This window comes from Astatotilapia calliptera, chromosome 19, assembly GCF_964374335.1.
Source record: "Astatotilapia calliptera chromosome 19, fAstCal68.1, whole genome shotgun sequence".
In the NCBI taxonomy this organism is placed as follows: Eukaryota; Metazoa; Chordata; class Actinopteri; order Cichliformes; family Cichlidae; genus Astatotilapia; species Astatotilapia calliptera.
The window spans coordinates 22,222,716-22,241,848 of record NC_137440.1 but is presented as its reverse complement, the minus strand read 5'-3'; the positions used below and the strand labels follow the sequence as shown (position 1 = coordinate 22,241,848).

Here is a 19,133-nt window from a genome sequence, read left to right as displayed (position 1 = left end):
ATATTCCATTGTTTTTGAACATTATTTTAGCCTTAAAAAAAAAAAAAAAAAAAAAAAAAAAAGGGGGGGAGGTTGATGTAACATAACGTTAGCCGAAGACCTGCTTGATTTTAGTCAAGCTGATTCAACTTTCTGTGCATCATTTCACTGGCAACAGTGTTTCCTATTGTTTATAGAAGCAAGGAGCGACATCTCCAAAATAGAAAAAAGGTTTGAGTCATGGCAAATTCAAATGTGTGGAAGGAGGGGCCGTGGAGGTAAAATGCCAAATCTGCCACAGAGTCTGACCACTCAGGAGCCTGCTTCACTCACAGGGGAGGGGCTACCACTGGATTCGGAGGCCCCATTGAGGGAGTGCTCTGAATCTTTGCAAGCAAAATATTTGATCAATGACTCACAGCAGACACACATTAAAAGCACACACACACCACCGCCATCCTCCGCTGGTCCACAACGAAACTGAATTAAATGCACCCCTTCAGCAATTCCTCCGACAGGGCCCAGAGCTAAAAACTCAAGTACATCATGCACGTATAACACGCGGACCCACACAAGCATGCAGACGCACATATACACTCAGCCAAAGTGGGGCTGCAGCTACATAAATGCAGACAGGATGCAGCCCACACCCATGGGGTGCACAGCAATTCCTTACATGCATTTTTTTTTTACATATTGAAAATGTCTAGAAGCCCCCTCACTGAACTGCAGCTGGTAGAGAGCTCTATATAGGAACAGTCCACTGATGCAACATTCATAATGCAATATCCATCAGCACAGTGCAACTTCCATATAACGCTAGCTTTATTGGAGTATTGTTTTTAACACTGCAACCCTGATTATACATTCATATTTATTTATCAAGAAACCAGAGAGAGGATACAAGCGATCCACAAAAATACCGAAATAGCAATATTTAATGACTCTTTCCAATATACAATAAGAGCATATTTCCTTTTCAATCAACACCAGAGCAAGAACAAAAACATCAAAAATAATCAGACCTTCTTAAGAGAATGCCACACTAAGAAGCTGATGCTGTGTGGTCCAGCAGAATAAACAATCCCCTTCTGCCATGGTTACAACCCCCAGGCCTCCTCAGTAGACGCTGTGGTTAAGACACAGACACACACACACGCACACACACATACATTCACACACTAACAGGATACTAGCTCTCAGACACGCACGCACACGCACACACACTTTCACACCCGAAGAGCTAACATTTATCCTGCCACACCCAGACAAAGTCTGGTGGCTGGTTTTGCTGGTCTCGACTAAAGGATGTCAGTGTTTCCACTGCTGGTTATCACAAGAAAAAATGGACGTCAAATAACATGCAAAGATTTTTTCTATTTGCTTTAGCCGGATCTGTTTTACGAGTGCTTTCTAGAGCAGGGCGATATGACCAAAAATATTTATCATGATATACATTTGAAAATTTGCGATAACGATATAATTGACACTAGACAAAATACTTTATAACTCCACAACTTTATTAGTGCAAAAAAAAAAAAAAAAAAAAAACATCAAGCATCTGTTTTTTTATGTGTTATGTCAAAAATTTAACAGTGCAAATGCAAATTGCTGACAGTTTAACCAAAAGGCATTTCCAGTGGAAACTGGCCAACAGATCCTCAGCATAAACATGTATAATATCTACAAAACTTAAAAAAAAAAGAGGTTATACACACACAATACGGTAATATTATGTTGAAGCACAGTACGTATCACTCCACGAGGCTCCTGCCTACGATAGCCGTAATGCTCCGATAATCCATCAAGCGGTGCAGGTTCGTAGCTTAGCAAAGTCGTACTAAAACATTTGACAGATTTTCGAGCGCCGTGTACAACATAAAATCGTTTCGAGGTCAGTAAACACAACCAGAATTCATACATAAGGCACACGGGATTATAAGGGGCACTGTCGATTTTCAGAAAAATCAAAGGATTGATTTTAAGTGTGCCGTATTTTCCAAAGAACACGGTAATAACGACGGCCTCTAGCATGCTCTACCAAAAATAGTGCTTTGTTGTGTGTCTGACAGACGAAAGCTAAACCAGTTCCACACCACTGAAGTTGCAGCATTTTTACAAACCAATTCTGGTTCATCCGTTTCATTCAACAATCCGCTTTCGCCCTTCTCATTCTCCGTCGCCGCCATCCTTTTTCGGCCATGTGCGTATGAAAACAAAGGCACTGCGTATGCACGTTTTACCCATCTTATCGTTGCCCAACATTATACCGGTATTACCGTGAACGGTATGATATGGCCCAGCCCTAGTGCTTTCATATTAATGTTAAGTCTACCTGATAAAACTGGCCACACTGCTCTGGACACCAAGTGTACCTGCTTTAGCCAAAAGTCTTTTTGAGCCTCCAAAAGAACCTGAGTATGTCAGGAGTGTGGACCGTTGTTAATGAAACACTCCATTACATAGAGAAAGCAAGTGCTAATGTGTTATTCTACTTAGCTATATCGGCTCTTTTGTATAACAGGTATAGTAGAAATCAGCTGAGTATGTTGCCTTCTGTCAGTCACCTTGGAAAGTACATCAGTAATTCAGGATTACAAGCGGGTCAAAAACACATGCAATAAAAATGGAGTGACGTCAGAGAAATTACTTGTTCGAAGAAACGGAAAAAAAAATAATAAAACTGTAACTGATGAGTACAGAATGAACCATTTGATTTGCTTGATTCTTTTACATTGCTGCCACATGACCACTGACATAGGAGAATGTCATATTCCTGATGAGAGACGATATGAAAAATAACTGTTCATAGATCTATTTAGCCTCTATTTAACCAGTGAGAACCCATGAGATTAAGAACCTCTTACATTGGCTGCATTAGCCTTCCTGGGTTTGAACCCAGGTCCATCTTGTTGCGAGGCAACCAAATGCTCCGCTGTGGCAGCATGGATACAGATTGCTAACTTAAGTAGTGGGTAGTAGTGGGCGATTATATTTTCCCACAAGACTAAACACACAATAGATAGACAACAGTTTCAAATGAGGATGAACTCAGGTCTTTTCAAGTTACATTTAAAATAGATATAACCTTCCAAGGCAAGGTTGGCTTGCAGACAAGGTTTACAACCGTATTCAACTAACAAGCAAACTGCACAGGTTTTTATTCAGTTAAAATATGTCTAGAAAATTACAATAAAATAAGAAGAAAATGCAAAGATTAAAGGAAAACAGACTAAGTGCCTTAAATATATGTAGCCAAACTGCATAGTTACCTCATAAAAGGCCCATAGTGGGACCTCGATGTACCTCCATGAGCCAAAAAAAAGGCACCTTTTACATGGTCAAACAGGTAATATGGAAGAAGAGGTGGTCATGCCAAAAGCAATATCTCTAAGTGGCAATAAATCCTGTATCCTTCTCTTCTTCTTTGGAGCACTCTGGAGCAGTGCCCTGAAGGCGTAATTTCCAACTGACCACGAGGGACGTGACCTAGTAGTCTCAATAGTTTGGCCTTTAAATGACATACTTGTGTTACCTGTTAACAGTTTTCATTTACACTACTTTCTTTTACTGTTATCAAAGCTACCATCACATTCTATGTCTCTCTGACGGAGCTTCTATATTTCCTGTTCCCTATTTTTAAAACCACCGCTTGAAGGCGCTTCTCTCAGACTAAACTTCCTGGTAGCCAGAACTTAAAAAGAAAAAAATAATAATAAAAACATACGAAAGGCACCTGAGATGGAGCCCAAGCAGCAATGCTCCAAGCTCTGAAGGACAGGAGCATATTCAAGCACAAACTAAACTCACCCAAACACTCAGATGTTACCATATTGATATACATAACTTATCGAATGCTTTCTGCAAGTAGGTCTATCAGAGGAGGGGCTAAAGTCTGGACCAGCTTGGTAAAAGAAAACAAACTTCAATTTTGTATCACCCCTTGATAAAATCTGAAGTGCAAACAAGCTTACAATCAAGCCAAACAACAAGCAGAGCTGTATTTTTCTGTTCAGGGAAATCTTGTTCGATTGGATGTGAAAGTACCACAAGTTTGCAGTGGAATATGACTGCAGAGGGTTGTCAGAAAGAAATGTTTCATGTCCTGGTTGGCAGTTTTGTTTGTTGCATGATTTTGGCTGGCTGGGTTATGGTCGGTCACTCACTTGCATGTTTGTCTGCCAGAGCGATGAGTGTGCTGGAGATGTCCCTGCGCCGGTAAAAACACACCACTTTGGCCTCCACATTCCCATTGGCTGTCTGCAAACCAGAGACAATCAGCGTTACCATGGCAACAAGTGGTGCCTCACACAGAGAACCAACACGCGCATGCACGGGCACGCGCACACAGATGAAAAACCCATAACTGAGGCTAGCTTTTTAACTTTGCCTGAAAACAAAGTGGCCACAGCAATCCTCCAAAAAAAGAAAAAAGAAAAAAAAAAAAATCACGTGTTGCAGTGATGAGGACTGTCTGTGCAAGCCCAGCTCTTTTCCCTTTACATTAATTCCTACATAGATGTTTTCACACAGAACTGTTTTTAAATTAAAATCTGCATGACAATATTTTATTGAATACTACCTAAAAACAGAAACGAATACTCCTAGTAAGATTATTTAAAGTGTAAAAGATACTAAGTATAATTTAGACACCAAGTTATAGCTTTTACCTTTTTTCAAATCACTATGCATTAAGTTTTGAGCACTGACTAACTTTTTTATGAGTTTATTGTGTACTGTATCAGGAACGAAGGGATGACAAACAAAGTGAACACCTAACATAGATTTACATTCTGTAGACACTTCAGCTCTGCAGACTTTCTACTTTCCCAATCATCAAATAATTAAAATCCAATTTTCCAGTTCCATTTTTGAAAAAAGGCCATAGAACAGAGGAGAGATAAATGGCCCATTTATGGCTACAAAATAAAACATTTTCTTTGAAAATGAAGAAAGTTTTGAAAAAAATAAAACTCCCACAGCACCCTGTGACAGCACATACCACAGTGAACCACATGAACCACAGTTAATCTTAACATTTCCAGTATCACTTCATAAATGATGTATGTGCACATTTAAGCTGTAAGAGCTGTATTTAGTGTACTACAGCCATTTATGGTCAGCACTATCATTGGAGTTTGTGTGTAAGAAACGAAAAACAAGGCCTATCTAGGATTTTTTTTTTTTTAATGGATCAGAGTTTAAATATAGGACAGCAGAATGAGGAGTGTTTCATACTGAATTAGATATTCTTGGGGGTGCATGTGCCCCATTGCAAATATTCTACTTGCTAAGTACTTTGCAACCAACAAATAATTAAGCAACACAATCAGCTGCTTCTCTTGTCTCTGGTCTTGCTGGGAGACTCCAAATCCACCAACTTGCAGCTAGCTCATAGCAGTCATTGTTCTGCTCTGTAGCCTCCATGAGGTGGCACAAGAACCAGCACTTCACCTGATGCAGGTTTTGGGTAGAGTGGCCCTGGAGCTCACACAGTACCTCAAGAGCAGAACAAGAAATACTGGTGTATACAGAATGATGGAGCATCCTGGAGCGTAGGTTGGGAAAAACGATGAGGCTTCAAATATAATTTGGCTGCTGTTAATATACCTGAGCAACACGCCCAAGTAAGATCTGTGATTTTAACAGTGAAATATACAGTTTCCTTTCACAATAGTATCATAAATAGACACAGAGAAATGTGCATGCAAGTTACATGAAAGCTATACACTGCATATTTATTTCACATTTCAATCAGCAGGCAAACCAACTGATTTGCAGCTTTTGGGGCACAAAGATTTTCAGACTAAACTGTTAACTTGATCAGTTATCAGTTTTGATCAATGGAAATGTTTTCCCTCAGACACTGTATTTTCTAAACCAGCATCTCAGGCCGTATGGAAGAGAAACCCAAAGATCCCCGAGGAGCAGAGAGACTGACAGTGACAGACAGAATAGAAGGCCGACTCTGAGCTCTGTGTCAATCACATTAAACACTCTCCATATTATTCAGCGCAGGCCTGGAACAGGGGACAGACAGCCGGCACCTGTAACTAGTCTACAGAGACATCTCTTTTTCTGCTTCTTTAACTGAACAACGTACCAAATAGCAGGCTGGGATTTACCCAACACCTTAACAGCAACATCATCATTAATGTGACACTACAACGCAATACTGCTTTCACTACTGCATTATGCTGAATAAAAACATACCATTTACTATATGAACCACATAAATCATACATTTAAAAGTATAATAAAAATCTGTCTACTAACATTTGGTTTCTCTTTTCATTAAGATCTAGTTTGTAGAATTTGTCAAGACTAGCATCCCATATTCAAGTAGTGCATTGTCTAAAAACACACTAACAGTAAAAAATAAAAGTACACCCATTGTTAATTCTAAGGCTTTACATATCTGGGCATTAAAAAAAAACAATGTAGTCCATAACAAGGCTTAAGAACCAGGTAAATTTAACCTCAGATGAAAAACAGCACAAGGCATTTACAATGTGTCATTATTTAATTAAGCCAAAATGCAGAAGCAGTGTGTGAAAAACTAATTGCACACCATGATTCAATAGCTTTAAGAACCACTTTTAGCAATAATAACTTGAAGAAATCATTTTAAGTACGACTTAATCAGTCTGTCACATTGTTGTGGTGGAACTTGGGCTCACTCTTCGTACAGTGTTACTTCAGTTCATTGAGGTTTGTGGGCATTAATTTATGCACAGCTCTTTTAAGGTCCCACCACAGCATTTTAATCAGGCTGAGGTCTGGACTTTGTCTGGATCATTGAATCACTTGGATTTTTTCACTTTTCAGCCACTCTGGAAGAGATTTGCTAGTGTGCTTGGGATCACTGTCCTGGTGACACAATTTTAGCCAAGCTTTAGATGACCTCACATTTAACTCTAGAATACTTTGGTATACAAAAGGAGTTGACTCAATGACTGCAAAGCATGCCAAAATCACTACCCTTCTACCACCGTGCTTGACAGTTTGTCTCACTATAGTCTCATCTGTCCAAATGATATTGTTCCTGAAGTCCTGGCGATTTGTTCAGATGTGACTTTCCTTCTCCAAGCCATGCTGCCATGTTCTCTCTTCAAGATAAGAGGCAAATTTCCAAACAAGCCATACTTGTCCAGTCAATTACTGAAGCCTATATAGTGTCTTAAATGTGCCTCTTGGGTTGTCTGCAATTCCTCCAAGCGTTACATGGTCTGACCTTGAAGTGAGTTTATTGGGATGTCCACTTTAGTGTAGACTGGCAACTGTGAATAATCTTTCTCGCTGTCGCACGATGGACTTCAAAGTGTTTGGAAATTGACTTTTAACCCTACTCAGATTGATGGACAGCAACATTTGATTCATTAAGATCATTGCTGACATCTTTCTTCCTTGGCACTGTGTTAACACACACACCTGAATCCTTCAGACCAAAAAACTGACAAAGCTTCTGCTTTTATAGAGGTGACCATACTTGATGATGATCAAGTGAATTTGATTAGGAGCACCTGGCTGATACTTCCCCTTTTAATCCCCGTGGACACAGTTAGCACATACTTAGTCTTTCCACATGCTGCTCCCGCATTTTGGCTTAATATTTGCTAAATAATGACATGGTGTAATATGTTTTGTTTTTCTTCTGGGGTTACATTTACCTAATTTTAAGACCCGTAAAAGACCAAGTTTTTCTGATGCCCTGATATATAAAACTTATAATTTTAAGAGGCTGTATTTTCTTTTTTTAATGACTGTAAGTCTGAAGCCGAATGAAAGCCTATTTGCTGTCGCATACGCAATAAAAATCTGCAAATCATCACACTTCAGAAGCTGGGACACTTCAGCACAGATAATGATTTTGTTTCTCTCAATAAATAAATCAGCCTATCATTACATGCCTCTTTTCAACATTCCCCAAACCAAAATTTGCATTGTAATCAAAGTGCAATTTGTTCAGATGTTATGTTCACTCTAATAAATTATGAAGTGAAATGACACATGTACAGTGAAAGAAATAATTAGGCAGTTTAATATATTCCCCTCCTACCTAAGAGGAGTTTTGCACTGAACAAGCTGTAGAAAGTATAAAGTAGCTTCAGATATCAAAAAAGCTAATGAAAATAGATTTTAATGGCAAAACTATTCTACATTACAAGATACATTTATTTATTTTTACTTAAATATACAAAAAAGCACCTAATATTAGTTAAAATGTGCCTTCATTAAAGTGTATTTGAATGTTTGAGATAGAGACATTAATATCCGATTTGCAGTGCTGGGATATGTGCTGCATTCAAGGGTATAAATTCAACCTCAGACACCCACTCACACTCACCTTGTTCAGCTCCTCTATCCTCCTGATCAGCAGTGGGTTACTGGACGAGTTCTCAAAATAAACATAATCTGCAGAGGAACAGCAAGAAGGAGAAGGAGGAACAGAAAGAAACAGAGTGGGGAATGGAAAGAGAAAGACAAAGAAGTGTCAGTTAGCAATGTGAGGTCAGTCAAACGTTCAGGGCAATTTCCAATTGGACCACACAACGACAGCTTGATTAGTCAAGAGGAAAGTGCAGCAGAGACATACACAAAATGTTGATTTAACTCGATTAGGCTAATTTCATACACAGCAGTTGCTGTTGTAGTTGGGAAGTCTGACAGAATGAGATGTTGACGTGCTAATGCACACTCGCACATAAACAACAAAACTGGCTCTCCAACCCTTCCATTCAAATAGCAAACCTTGTATTTCCCCAGCCCTCATGCTTTCTTTGTCTTATTGCTCCATTCATTCTCCCCATGTGTGGTGGTGTTTGTATGCGCAGTGTGTCTGCATTTGTGTGTGGGTGTACGAGAGACACTGCACAGGCTTTACCACGCGTGTGTGGATTTACTATGCATTCGTGTTAACGTGTATGCGTGTGTGTGTGTGTGTGTGTTGCTCCTGGCACCACTCCAGGCCCATTGGAGGCTTAGCTCTCACCAGGATGTCCCCACAGGCCCCAGTCTTGGTAGGGTGCCTGGTCTTAGCCCTGCATGTGTCTTGGCTGAGTGCTGTCAGATTATACCCCACACTTGGTATGTTGCCTGGAGCTGGAGCTATCCTCCCTTCACCCTAAATCTGCCCCCTCCCATCCCCCCACGCTCCCCTAAGACCCGTCTTCTTGACCGACTAGGCCAGAGATCGCCCAAAATTCCACCAGCACAACCGCAACATACACTGACTCTTGCCTTCATTTCTTGCTCCTCCTGTGTCCAACACTTAACTGGTTTAGGCATGCACCCATCCTGTTAGCACACCCATAATCTGCAACGACATCCAAGTCTAACCCGCACAATAATAAGTGCCACAGTTAAAGGAAAAATCCTCATACAAAACATTGTAAACACAATTAAAACAATTATCTAAGACGCATTTATCAAGCCGTTCTGTTCCAGCTTCCTTTTAAAACCCAAAGGTGACTTTCAAACAGTTTTGTGGTTGGTCAAATGGTTTTGCCCAACCAAAAAGTTCAACCAATATGGAAGATATTCCATTTTTGACTCTAAAGTTGTTAGCCATCATCTTTGAAAACCAACTGAATAAATTATTCAGACATTGATAAAGTTTTTTTCTGCTGAAATCGTAAATGTAGTCTCAGTGCATTAGTCTCAGTCTTGCCTCTCCCTCCCCGTCCTCAGTCCAGAGGACTCATTTGGCTTTTTTTTTTTTTTAAACTAATGACAAGTATGACTAGAAAGGCATTTTGTAACTTTGTGTAAGATGATATCATGTTTCCATCTACATAACAACCTATAGATGGTTTACACAACACACATTATCCAAGCAGGAAATGAAGCTTTCACTACTGGATATAAGATCTCTTCAAAGCTTTGCAACAGAAAAAGCTGCAGCGCTTATATGCTGGAACTTCCAACACTGAATTCTTTGAGGTTTCATTGATCATTTATGCAACTACTTATCTGGGGTCCTTATTGGGTGAAGGTAGGGGTGCTCAGAGAGACCGCAAGACACACAGTCAGCTGAAGAATTGGTTTTGCTAAAGAATTATTTTTGCAATTCATTTTCTCTGCATTGCATTTTCTTTTCTGTCTTGAGCTTTATTTTCATACGTATGCCTGGCATGCATAAATTGCAGTATTTAATGTGTTTCTGCAAACATACTGTATGCTTTCAGTACTCCCCATGCAACGGCCAGGATGCATTTATGTCATAGGGCACCGAGGATACAAAACAAACTTTTGCCTGTTGAATACCAGAGGAGCATACTGAGAGCTCCTTCCCATGAACGACAGAATGAACAAAGTTTAGTGTTTTTTTATGTTTTTTTTCTCTTTACTCAGTTTTCAAACTAATCTGTACCAATTCACAGAATTTCTTTGTCTCGTCTTGGGTGTTCTTAACTGCAACTCTGTTGAGGAAAAAACGGCATGTAAAGACACTGTCTTTGGCGCAGAGGAACCCGAGTGAAAACAGTTTCCTAACAATTCACAAACAACCAAAATAAACTGAACTACCAATGACATCACATCTGACATGTATATATTTAATATGTCTGCTGACTGTAACATTTCCAATAATCAACAGTCAAACGTTGAAAGTTTATCTCAGAGACAGTCTCGCCCACGCTAATCTTTAACACATAATAATGCAAAGCAACCACTGCATCTGCATAGGGGGCACACCTTGACTTCTCCACTGGAAAACCTTTTGCTCCACTATGCTCATTGGTATTCTTCTCTCCACCCACACTTATAACTGAATACAAGAGGTTCACGCCCAGTCTGAAGTTTTGTAATGCAAGATAACTCTAATTTCCAGAGCTACGGTTGGCAGATAACGTTTATTTTATTTAAACCCTTGAAAAAATTTTCTATGCATTAAGCCACTGAACAATTATCATTTGCATGAAGATGTAAAACTTTAGCACTTCCTCCAAGTAGCAAAAGCAATTCAGAAGGCATACACAGTGCAAATTTTATGACTTGCGTCTTCCAGCAACCCTCTTTTTACTGTTGAACATTGCTACAAGATGGGAAAAGATCGTCACATCATGCCTGTCTACTCTTCACCCTGTAACAGCTTGTTACTAGACTCCGCTGCCACTGTGACATCTCCGTCCCGCTGCTGAATATCAAATAGGCCAAGCTGAAATTGAGCGGCACACAGAGAAAGAAAATGAAGACGAGATATCCGACTTGCTCGCTTTCAGACACACATGTGAGTCAGCAGCACGGAGGTCAGGGGTTGAAGAAACTGGCTTGTGACTAGTTGTGATCACCAGATTGGCTGTGAAACTGCGAGAAAGTGACCAAGACACTATCCTTTTATTAAGCACGGTCAAGTCATCCTTGAACAAAAAAAAAAAACTTGTTCAGCATGAACAGAAACTGAATAGCTAATTAAACTACCGGTAATCAGAAACAGTTTTTTGATTTAATACTGCTTGAAACTTATTTTAGCTTCTGAAACGTGACTTATGCCTTTCACATGTAGTCTTACATCACAAAAAGTGAAATATCTATTTCGGTTTTAATCTCTTTAAAGACATATTTTCCCATTTTAAGTTTGAAATCATTTAATGTTCAATGAAAGAATTTTCAGAATATAATGAAAGTAATCCTTGACTGCTGCGGCCATTATTCCTACCTGCCTGTAACAGAACAAGCTGTACTGTAGTGCAGCCATGAATCAATTAGTTATTTCATACACATTTAGAAACAGTTATTTAGATTCAATTATAAGCTTTGGCTCTTTTTTTCTCTCAGGGAAATTGGCAAGAAAGGATTTTAAATTTATTTACATAAACAAACAAACCCTTTCCCTTTTGGACTATTGATTAGGAAACAAAACATTCCAGGACACCAACTTGCTGTGGGACGCTGTGATAGCCATGCTGTAAATAATCAATCAACTAATCATCACATGAATTACTACTGAGAACGGAAAATCCCTTTGTTGCAAAAAAATGAAAAGGAAAAAAAGTCCATGTTTACAAGAAGAATCCTAATTTACCAAAAAAAAATAAAAAAATAGGGACAAGTCTCTTGGCAAAGCGTGGGGAGAAATGATGACGTGTAGCTGCGGCCCTCAAACGCTCACCAGCTCAGAGGGACCCATTAATCAGGAGCCAAAATGCGTCATAACCATTTTAGAAAATGAAGCAGAACCACATGTTGAACATTCGGTTTGATGTGGTGTTGGGTGTGAATCGTCACTACATGCTAAGATTTTTTTTTTCCCCCCTTGGTTGGTGACAGCACGTCTCCCGCTACATTTAGAGAAGGTGGGACTTTGGGCAAAGCTCAACGTGTTCTTTTTTTTCCTGGCACGGAAATTTAAGTTACCAAGAATGGAAACACTTAAGTTCAACCCGTGTCCCTTCCTGCCACCTCCAGAAGAAGAAAAAAAATTGTAATAAAATAACCATGGGAGGAAAATGGCTCAGTGACTGTCCAGAACAGCCTGGTTGAATGTTGGAGTTTCTACATGTGAGGAGCTGAAGCCTGTTGGAGAGCAAGCTGGAGAGGAACTCAAAATGAGAGCAACAGAAAGAGAGAGCCTGTAGGCAATGAGCAGCATCAGTCTCTCGGTTTCCCATCAGCCCTCCCGTCACATCAGCCCGCGTACAACCACCCCGCTCTCCATCCCCCACTTTCAGCGTCAGCCAATCGGCAGGCTCCGGCGGCCATGATGTCATAGTGCAGTCAAATTTTCTGTGAGCCAATCAAGGCACGTTATTGAGCCCCGAAAGAGAGAGTCTGCTGGGCTGATTCAAACCAGGCCAGAGAGACAGACTGGCAGAGACGCAATGATGAGAGAGACAGAGAGAAAGAAAACATGAGATAAATAATCAACCAGAAAGAGATAAAATCTAATATAAGTGGAACAGGTGTGCGAATTACAATCAAAATAACCTGTATCCAAACATTCACTGTAAACTTCGGTTAAGGTGACCAGGATAATCCAAGATGCACATTGTAAGGGCCTAAAGTCCAAATCCCACAGCTCTGGCTGAAAACTATACTGTATTGGTGGTCTCATCGAGACACACTTTACATAGTCGTAGTGGTTTATTATGTTAAATATGCCCTCCAGAAAGTACAATTCACCAACACTATGCTCATCTTATTACCTAAATCTCTGTTTTCAAACAACTTTGTCATTGAGAGTTTCTTAAAGCAATTTAAATTAAGCAATCCCAGAGGGAACATCACTTGTCGAACAGCTCAGAGACACACCCTGCAACACACTCCTAGTTAAAGGCATTTGAGTAGGCACAGTCATGAGACAAACAGCTGGGAATCTGTGTATTAGCGTATTATAACTTATGTAGTACATTAAAGCTGCAGTGATTAGCCATTTGAATTATTAGATTAGTTAACAAAAAGCAAATTAACATGTGAAATTCATTACATTTCTGATTGTAGCTTCTACAGATCGCAGACATCACAAAGAGGATACAAGAATGCTGAACCGAAATCTGTGACCAACACCAAGAGACAGCAGTTCCCCACAGCCAATCATCTACTTTATAACAGCTGAAGTGGGAAACATAATAAGAAAACCACACTGTTGCAATGATGCAAGAGGTTCAAAACAATTTTAACAGGGATCATTACTGTAGTGAAGATGTAGACAAGTACAGCTGCAGTTTCCTTTTTTGCCTTAGTGTATCCAGAACATAAATTGGCTCAGCAATCGTTCGAGTACTCTAACCCTGACTCGCTGATCCTGTCGGCACTTTTAAGCAGAGTCTAAAATTAAGCGGTCATAAAACTTTGTTCATACCTAGTAAAGGGTATGAACCTTTTTTTTTTTTAACAAATTTGACTGTTGATTCTGTGTATGTGTTTTCTTGTACGTCTCACTGACTACTGAAATCAAAGTTACACCTCTCTCCTCATGTATCCATGACTTGGGATGGGACTATTTTCTGAACTTCTACAGACTACGTGGTGAATCATCAAATTCGTAGACATTTCAAACGATAGCTGGAAGTCTGCCTGTACATCCCTAAAAGACAGCTCTACCAACACTGTGATTATGTGACAGAAAAACCAACAACGCAGTGACCAACTGATCTTTGCTTCCATTTAGTCTGCAATATGCTAGCCCCAATAAAGCTGCACCATGGCATATCCAAATATTTCAACTTAATGAAATGATGCAATTTATTTCAAATTCAAAAAGTGCTCCAGCTTCAAACTCATCTCTAGAGAACTCAATGTCTACACGTAGTACAGCATACTTTAGTCATATTTCTCTTTTTTTTTCAAAGGCTGGGCTAGAGCTAGAAAGGGAGCTGGAGAGGCAGCAGAGGAAGAGCATGAACATCTGCCCACGTTAGTCCAAGCAAACACACGCCCTCCACAGCTCACACCCCATCCGATGCTTACTCATGCAGTCACACGGACAGGTGTGTCTGTTGTCAGAAGCAGCAACCGCAGACAAGATAGACTGCCATAGTATGGATGAAGGTTTCTATGGTAATAGAAGCTAATTTAATATCCTAAAGTCAAACTCGCACCTTATTTTCACACTTTGATATCACTCACAATCAAGTACGATCTGCTGTATGCACAGATGCATACACCTCTGTACAGTCTATACAATCTACCTGGCCTGCTAGTATCTGCTAGGATTCCTGGCAAAAGCAGGAAAGAGACAAAAATATGTCTTTCATATCCCGTCCCGCTCACTTTTCTGACATATTATAATATTTTACACAGAGGAATAAAAAAATGTTTAAAAAGCAGTTTTGCATAAAGTCAGCAGTGGTGTTAAGGCTGAGATGGATTTGATCTTATAATAATTAGATCACAACTCCCATGACACCTTGCAATCATACTGCAGCAGCCACTGCAGCTTGCACTTAACAAATGCGATAAATCAGCAAATTTTTCCACTCTTTTCTCAAACATTCATTCTAGTGAAGTTTATACAACCAGACCCTTAAGTCCATAGGAAACACAAGGAAGCTAGCAAACAGGGGTTATTGTGATTGGCGTTCGGGCAGTTTGACCCCCTCAGAAACACAATGATACTTTGCTGAATGGATGTAAAAAGGTTGTCATGCATCTGTCCAACTAGTTGTCCTGAACTTGGCAGGATTGAAGCAAAGAAGCCTCAGCTCGCCACTCAGCGAGTACACCCACCAGACCCTGCAAGAGACACAACTGCCAGCGTGGGAGATTAACACCAGCCATGAGCCAAACAAAGTGTGGGCACTGTCAAAGTTTGTAATTTAGTCAGTTTGTAGATTAGTAAACAGTGCAACACCTTCAGGCACATTCTGAATAATTACTGTAGAAAATCCTCACCATCCAAAGGAAATGTGGGCATTAACACCCAAGTTTCTCACTTTTTAAGTTAGTAAACAATGCAACACATTTTGCAAACTCTGTGCAAGAGCTGTCACAATCCAAACATTTCAATACAAGTTCTTATTTAAAGGATGGATCCCGTATTTTCCAATTATTTCTTTAAATAACAGACCTCTACCCATATGACGACCGAAGAAGTGTTTGCATCCTGTAATCATTCCTCGTGATCATAACATCCTCGGATATGGCCTCATACTGCAGTTCCGATGCAGGTGATGGGGGAATAAAACCCACACTCCTCATTCTAGGTAGAAATATATTTTGACCAGAGCAACACAGTTTCAGAAAATACAAACAGGACATCTTTTACTATATTTTGGAACATCTCTATCACAGTAGGTCCTCATTCAGAAGCCTGTTGTACAAATTCATTTTAAAAGAAACAAACAGAGGATGACCTGGCCAAAAACTGAACCTGGCTTAACACCACCAAGCAACTTACTGTAATATTGACTACAAAATCAAAGCTCCACAGTTTTAAAAGCCTGTCCGCTTTTTTCAATGATAGGTCTGAATACCCACTAGCAAAAATTGTAGTAAACTTTCTAAACAACTTGACAACCAAATTTAGAACATCATGATCTCAGGAAAGCGTTGTTTTCACTTGGGGAAAACAAGTCGTCAGCAAGTCTTAGAGGCTTTTTTAAAATTTCACTGCATTCATAAAAACGTCTTCCAACCGCTGAAATGGTTAAAAGTTATCGTGTAGCCTACACTTAGTCACCAACACTTTCCTGCACATGAGGGAAAGCACTAGGAAGAAGTGCTGCAGGCACCGGAAGAGTGGCTTGTGGCCTGGATGGTGAAAACAAAGACATCAAGACCTTTTGTCTTTTGTCCACTGCTCATTCAAGGGGACTCATTGCTTTCCCAAGATGATCCTGCATTGTCTTGCAAAGCAGCAGCCATCTTTGTGTGGGCTTCTGCTTTGTTCTGGTGTTGGCCTGGAGAAGCTTCAGTCAATTATGAGGCCTATTTTTAGGCCAAACTAGAACTGTGATTTTATTTTTTTAAACTAGAAGTGTGGTTGTAGGACGAATTAAGACTATGCTTATTAAATTGTGTTTTGTAGTTTTAAATTGAATTGTGAAGGTTGAGCTTACTTTTTACTTTTTCACTTTTCCAAAAAAGTAATCAACTTTGCTTTGATGACTGAGCATTAAATGTTTAAGCCATTCTGATTGATTAGATTTCACAAATTAGTCAAACTACACAACCTTAAAGCTGCGAGGTAGATATGAAATAAATGAAACAATCTTTTTTACTGCAAATTAGTGTGCTACAAACAAGACATACAAGCTTAACTGGTTGGTATGTCAGTGTAAGAGACTGACAGCGTAAACAGAAATACTAAACTAAGTAACATCTGGCTGGTAAAGTGTTAACTTTTTACCCTGCTCCAACATAATCCAGCTCTCACTCAGGTAGGCTTTGTTTCATTTGACTAAATAACAATGCCATTATCTTCAGCATAGGCTATTTTTGATTCATGCTCCAAGCCAACTGCAATCACATCAGTCATATTTCAAATGACATTAGTACTTAATAATCTTAAAAACATAATCAGTTTGCTTTCCCTCCCTTTTCTACTGACAAATGGCCACAGAGTCCAAAAAGACATTAAAGTGGATGAATAAAGAAAGAATAAAGAAACTGTCCTGCAAATGCTTAGGACTGCCATCTCCATTACAGTCGTCACATCAAACCTCTGTGTGGTGACACTTTTTGACAGCTAAATTTGAAGTTTTTTGAAGACACATCTAAAAAGCTCTCCATTTTTTATGCATCTCCACTGCAAACCCCCTCAAAACAGCACATTCTATTTAAAATACAGTGCAGCTATAGTGGTTATCGTGTTTTCATTTTCACACAGTACCTACGGGATGTAAATCAGGGGAATATATGCAGGGGAAAAATGAGTGGGAGGGGAAATCAGGATTTTTAATTTGGTATTAAGTTGAATTGCCTGCACAAAAGAAGCGAAGACACACTGGTTATAAATGTGTAAAACGGATCTCTACGCATGCTTTGAGAATTTTAGTGGTTCCTGCATGTAAAGTGTTGTCTTTAACTTTTTGTTCCACTCCTTCCCTGCATTTTAAAAGCATGCACTCCTTGCTGCTGTCTTGTGAGCACTGAGAGGTTTCTGCAGGACACTTAAAGCACTTACGACGTTACTTATGGCTGTGAGCGTATAGTCCGGGCTGTAGCTGAATGGCACGCAAAACTTTTAGAATATATCCACTACGTTACATCAAAATATATAGAAGCGCAATGCATGTTACTCAGAGTGCATCGTTGCACTAAAGTACTTGTTTGCTAAGTTGCAAGAAAAACGCAAAAAGAAGCGAGGAAATCCGGGGAGCAGTTTTGTAAAGAGAACCACTACTCTTCATCACCATCCTCCTCTTCACAGTCACCATCATCATCATCTGTGAAGCACAAGGCTCTTTAGCTTTAGGGAAATAAAAGAAGGGAAGCAAAAGACGGACCACGCGCTGTAAATACATAAAAGAACCGACGTTAATCATGGCGAGTCCGCCATAAAAAATTACAGGAAGGTCTTAAAATACTACCCCCTCCACCTTACCTCCAACCCGGTACATGTTCGCTGCCATGACTGCCCCCGGTCCCTGGCTTCCTCTCCAGGTAGAGGGGTGGCTCTCTTCTCTCTCGCGCTGCCGGAGCTGTGTTAGCACTGCCGCCGCTCTGTGTTGGAAAATGGTGGATTGATCAATACGAAGAGACTGGCTGGCTGCCTTAAAGAGACAGTACGCCTTTTTTCTTTTAGCCCACAACTTTGGCGCTGGTAAATGGGAATCAGCACTGTAACAAATTAACGATTTAATTAAACAAATTTCTTTAACTTAAAATAAAATTTAATAAATAAATAAATAAATATTTGCCTTTTGAAACTGTACCCACGTCACTGTTAGAAACCAAGCACGCGCTCGTCCGAAAAGAAGCGTTTTCCTATTAACTTTGCTTAACTTTACTACTCGGTTAACCTTACATAAGTAGTTCATTTACCTTTTACTTGCCAGTTTAGATTATAAACGGAAGGGTACATTTCTTGGAAATGGACCTGTATTTATTATTAAGACATGAAACTTGGATACTAGCTTAAAGTTTTATTTATTTATGATAATTATACAGCTCTTTAATCAACTAATCGACAAGTATCGCGATAACTTACGGTGGAAAGCAAGTCTTTAAGTAAGAGCTCGATGTGAAAACTTCCAGGGCCTACCAGGCCTACTTCGGACTGTATAAACTCCCACATTGGATGACTCATGAATTGTGGACAGGTTCCAGAGCTGGTTTTAAAATAAGCCTTTTACCTGGAACTGTATAGCTGTGTAAAAATGCATCAGCCCTAAAAATAAACCAGTGCTGTGATCCTAAATCCCTCAATGCTCACAGTGTCAGTGAGGGTCAGAGGTCAGTGGACCGGCAGGGGAGGGATGCACGGGCTTAAATGTAAAAATAACAAAGTATGTTAAATATAATTCATGTATATTAGAAAGACACTGGGTCATCCCTGTGGTCTAATTTTTAGGGTGGTTTATAGTGGTGGTTTTGGGGCTGTCATGATAGGGCACACTGTCGTGTAGCTATATAGTTTTGTCTTTTAATGTTAAACATTTATTTAACATTTGTCCTTAAATACATAATTTTATTAACAAAAGAAAGGAAGACATATGCAAATTCTTCCAATCTAAAAAGGTGTATTAAAGTTAGGATTGGTGGTTTATGTA

At 39.7% G+C, this 19,133-nt stretch overlaps 1 protein-coding gene across 2 annotated transcripts in view; it reads right to left on the bottom strand.

Moving 5' to 3' along the window:
• The window catches only part of mta1 (metastasis associated 1), a 48,099-nt gene extending 30,015 nt beyond the window's left edge, over nt 1–18,084 (bottom strand). For both annotated transcript variants that reach the window (XM_026151730.2, XM_026151731.2), the window contains exons 1-3: nt 17,966–18,084; nt 8,327–8,394; nt 4,146–4,239 (exon numbers count right to left, since the gene is read on the bottom strand). In XM_026151730.2, coding sequence (XP_026007515.2) covers nt 4,146–4,239; nt 8,327–8,394; nt 17,966–17,993 — 190 coding nt within the window. In that variant the 5' untranslated portion in view covers nt 17,994–18,084. The remainder of the gene's footprint in view (nt 1–4,145; nt 4,240–8,326; nt 8,395–17,965) is intronic.
• Between the last annotated feature and the right edge of the window lie 1,049 nt (nt 18,085–19,133).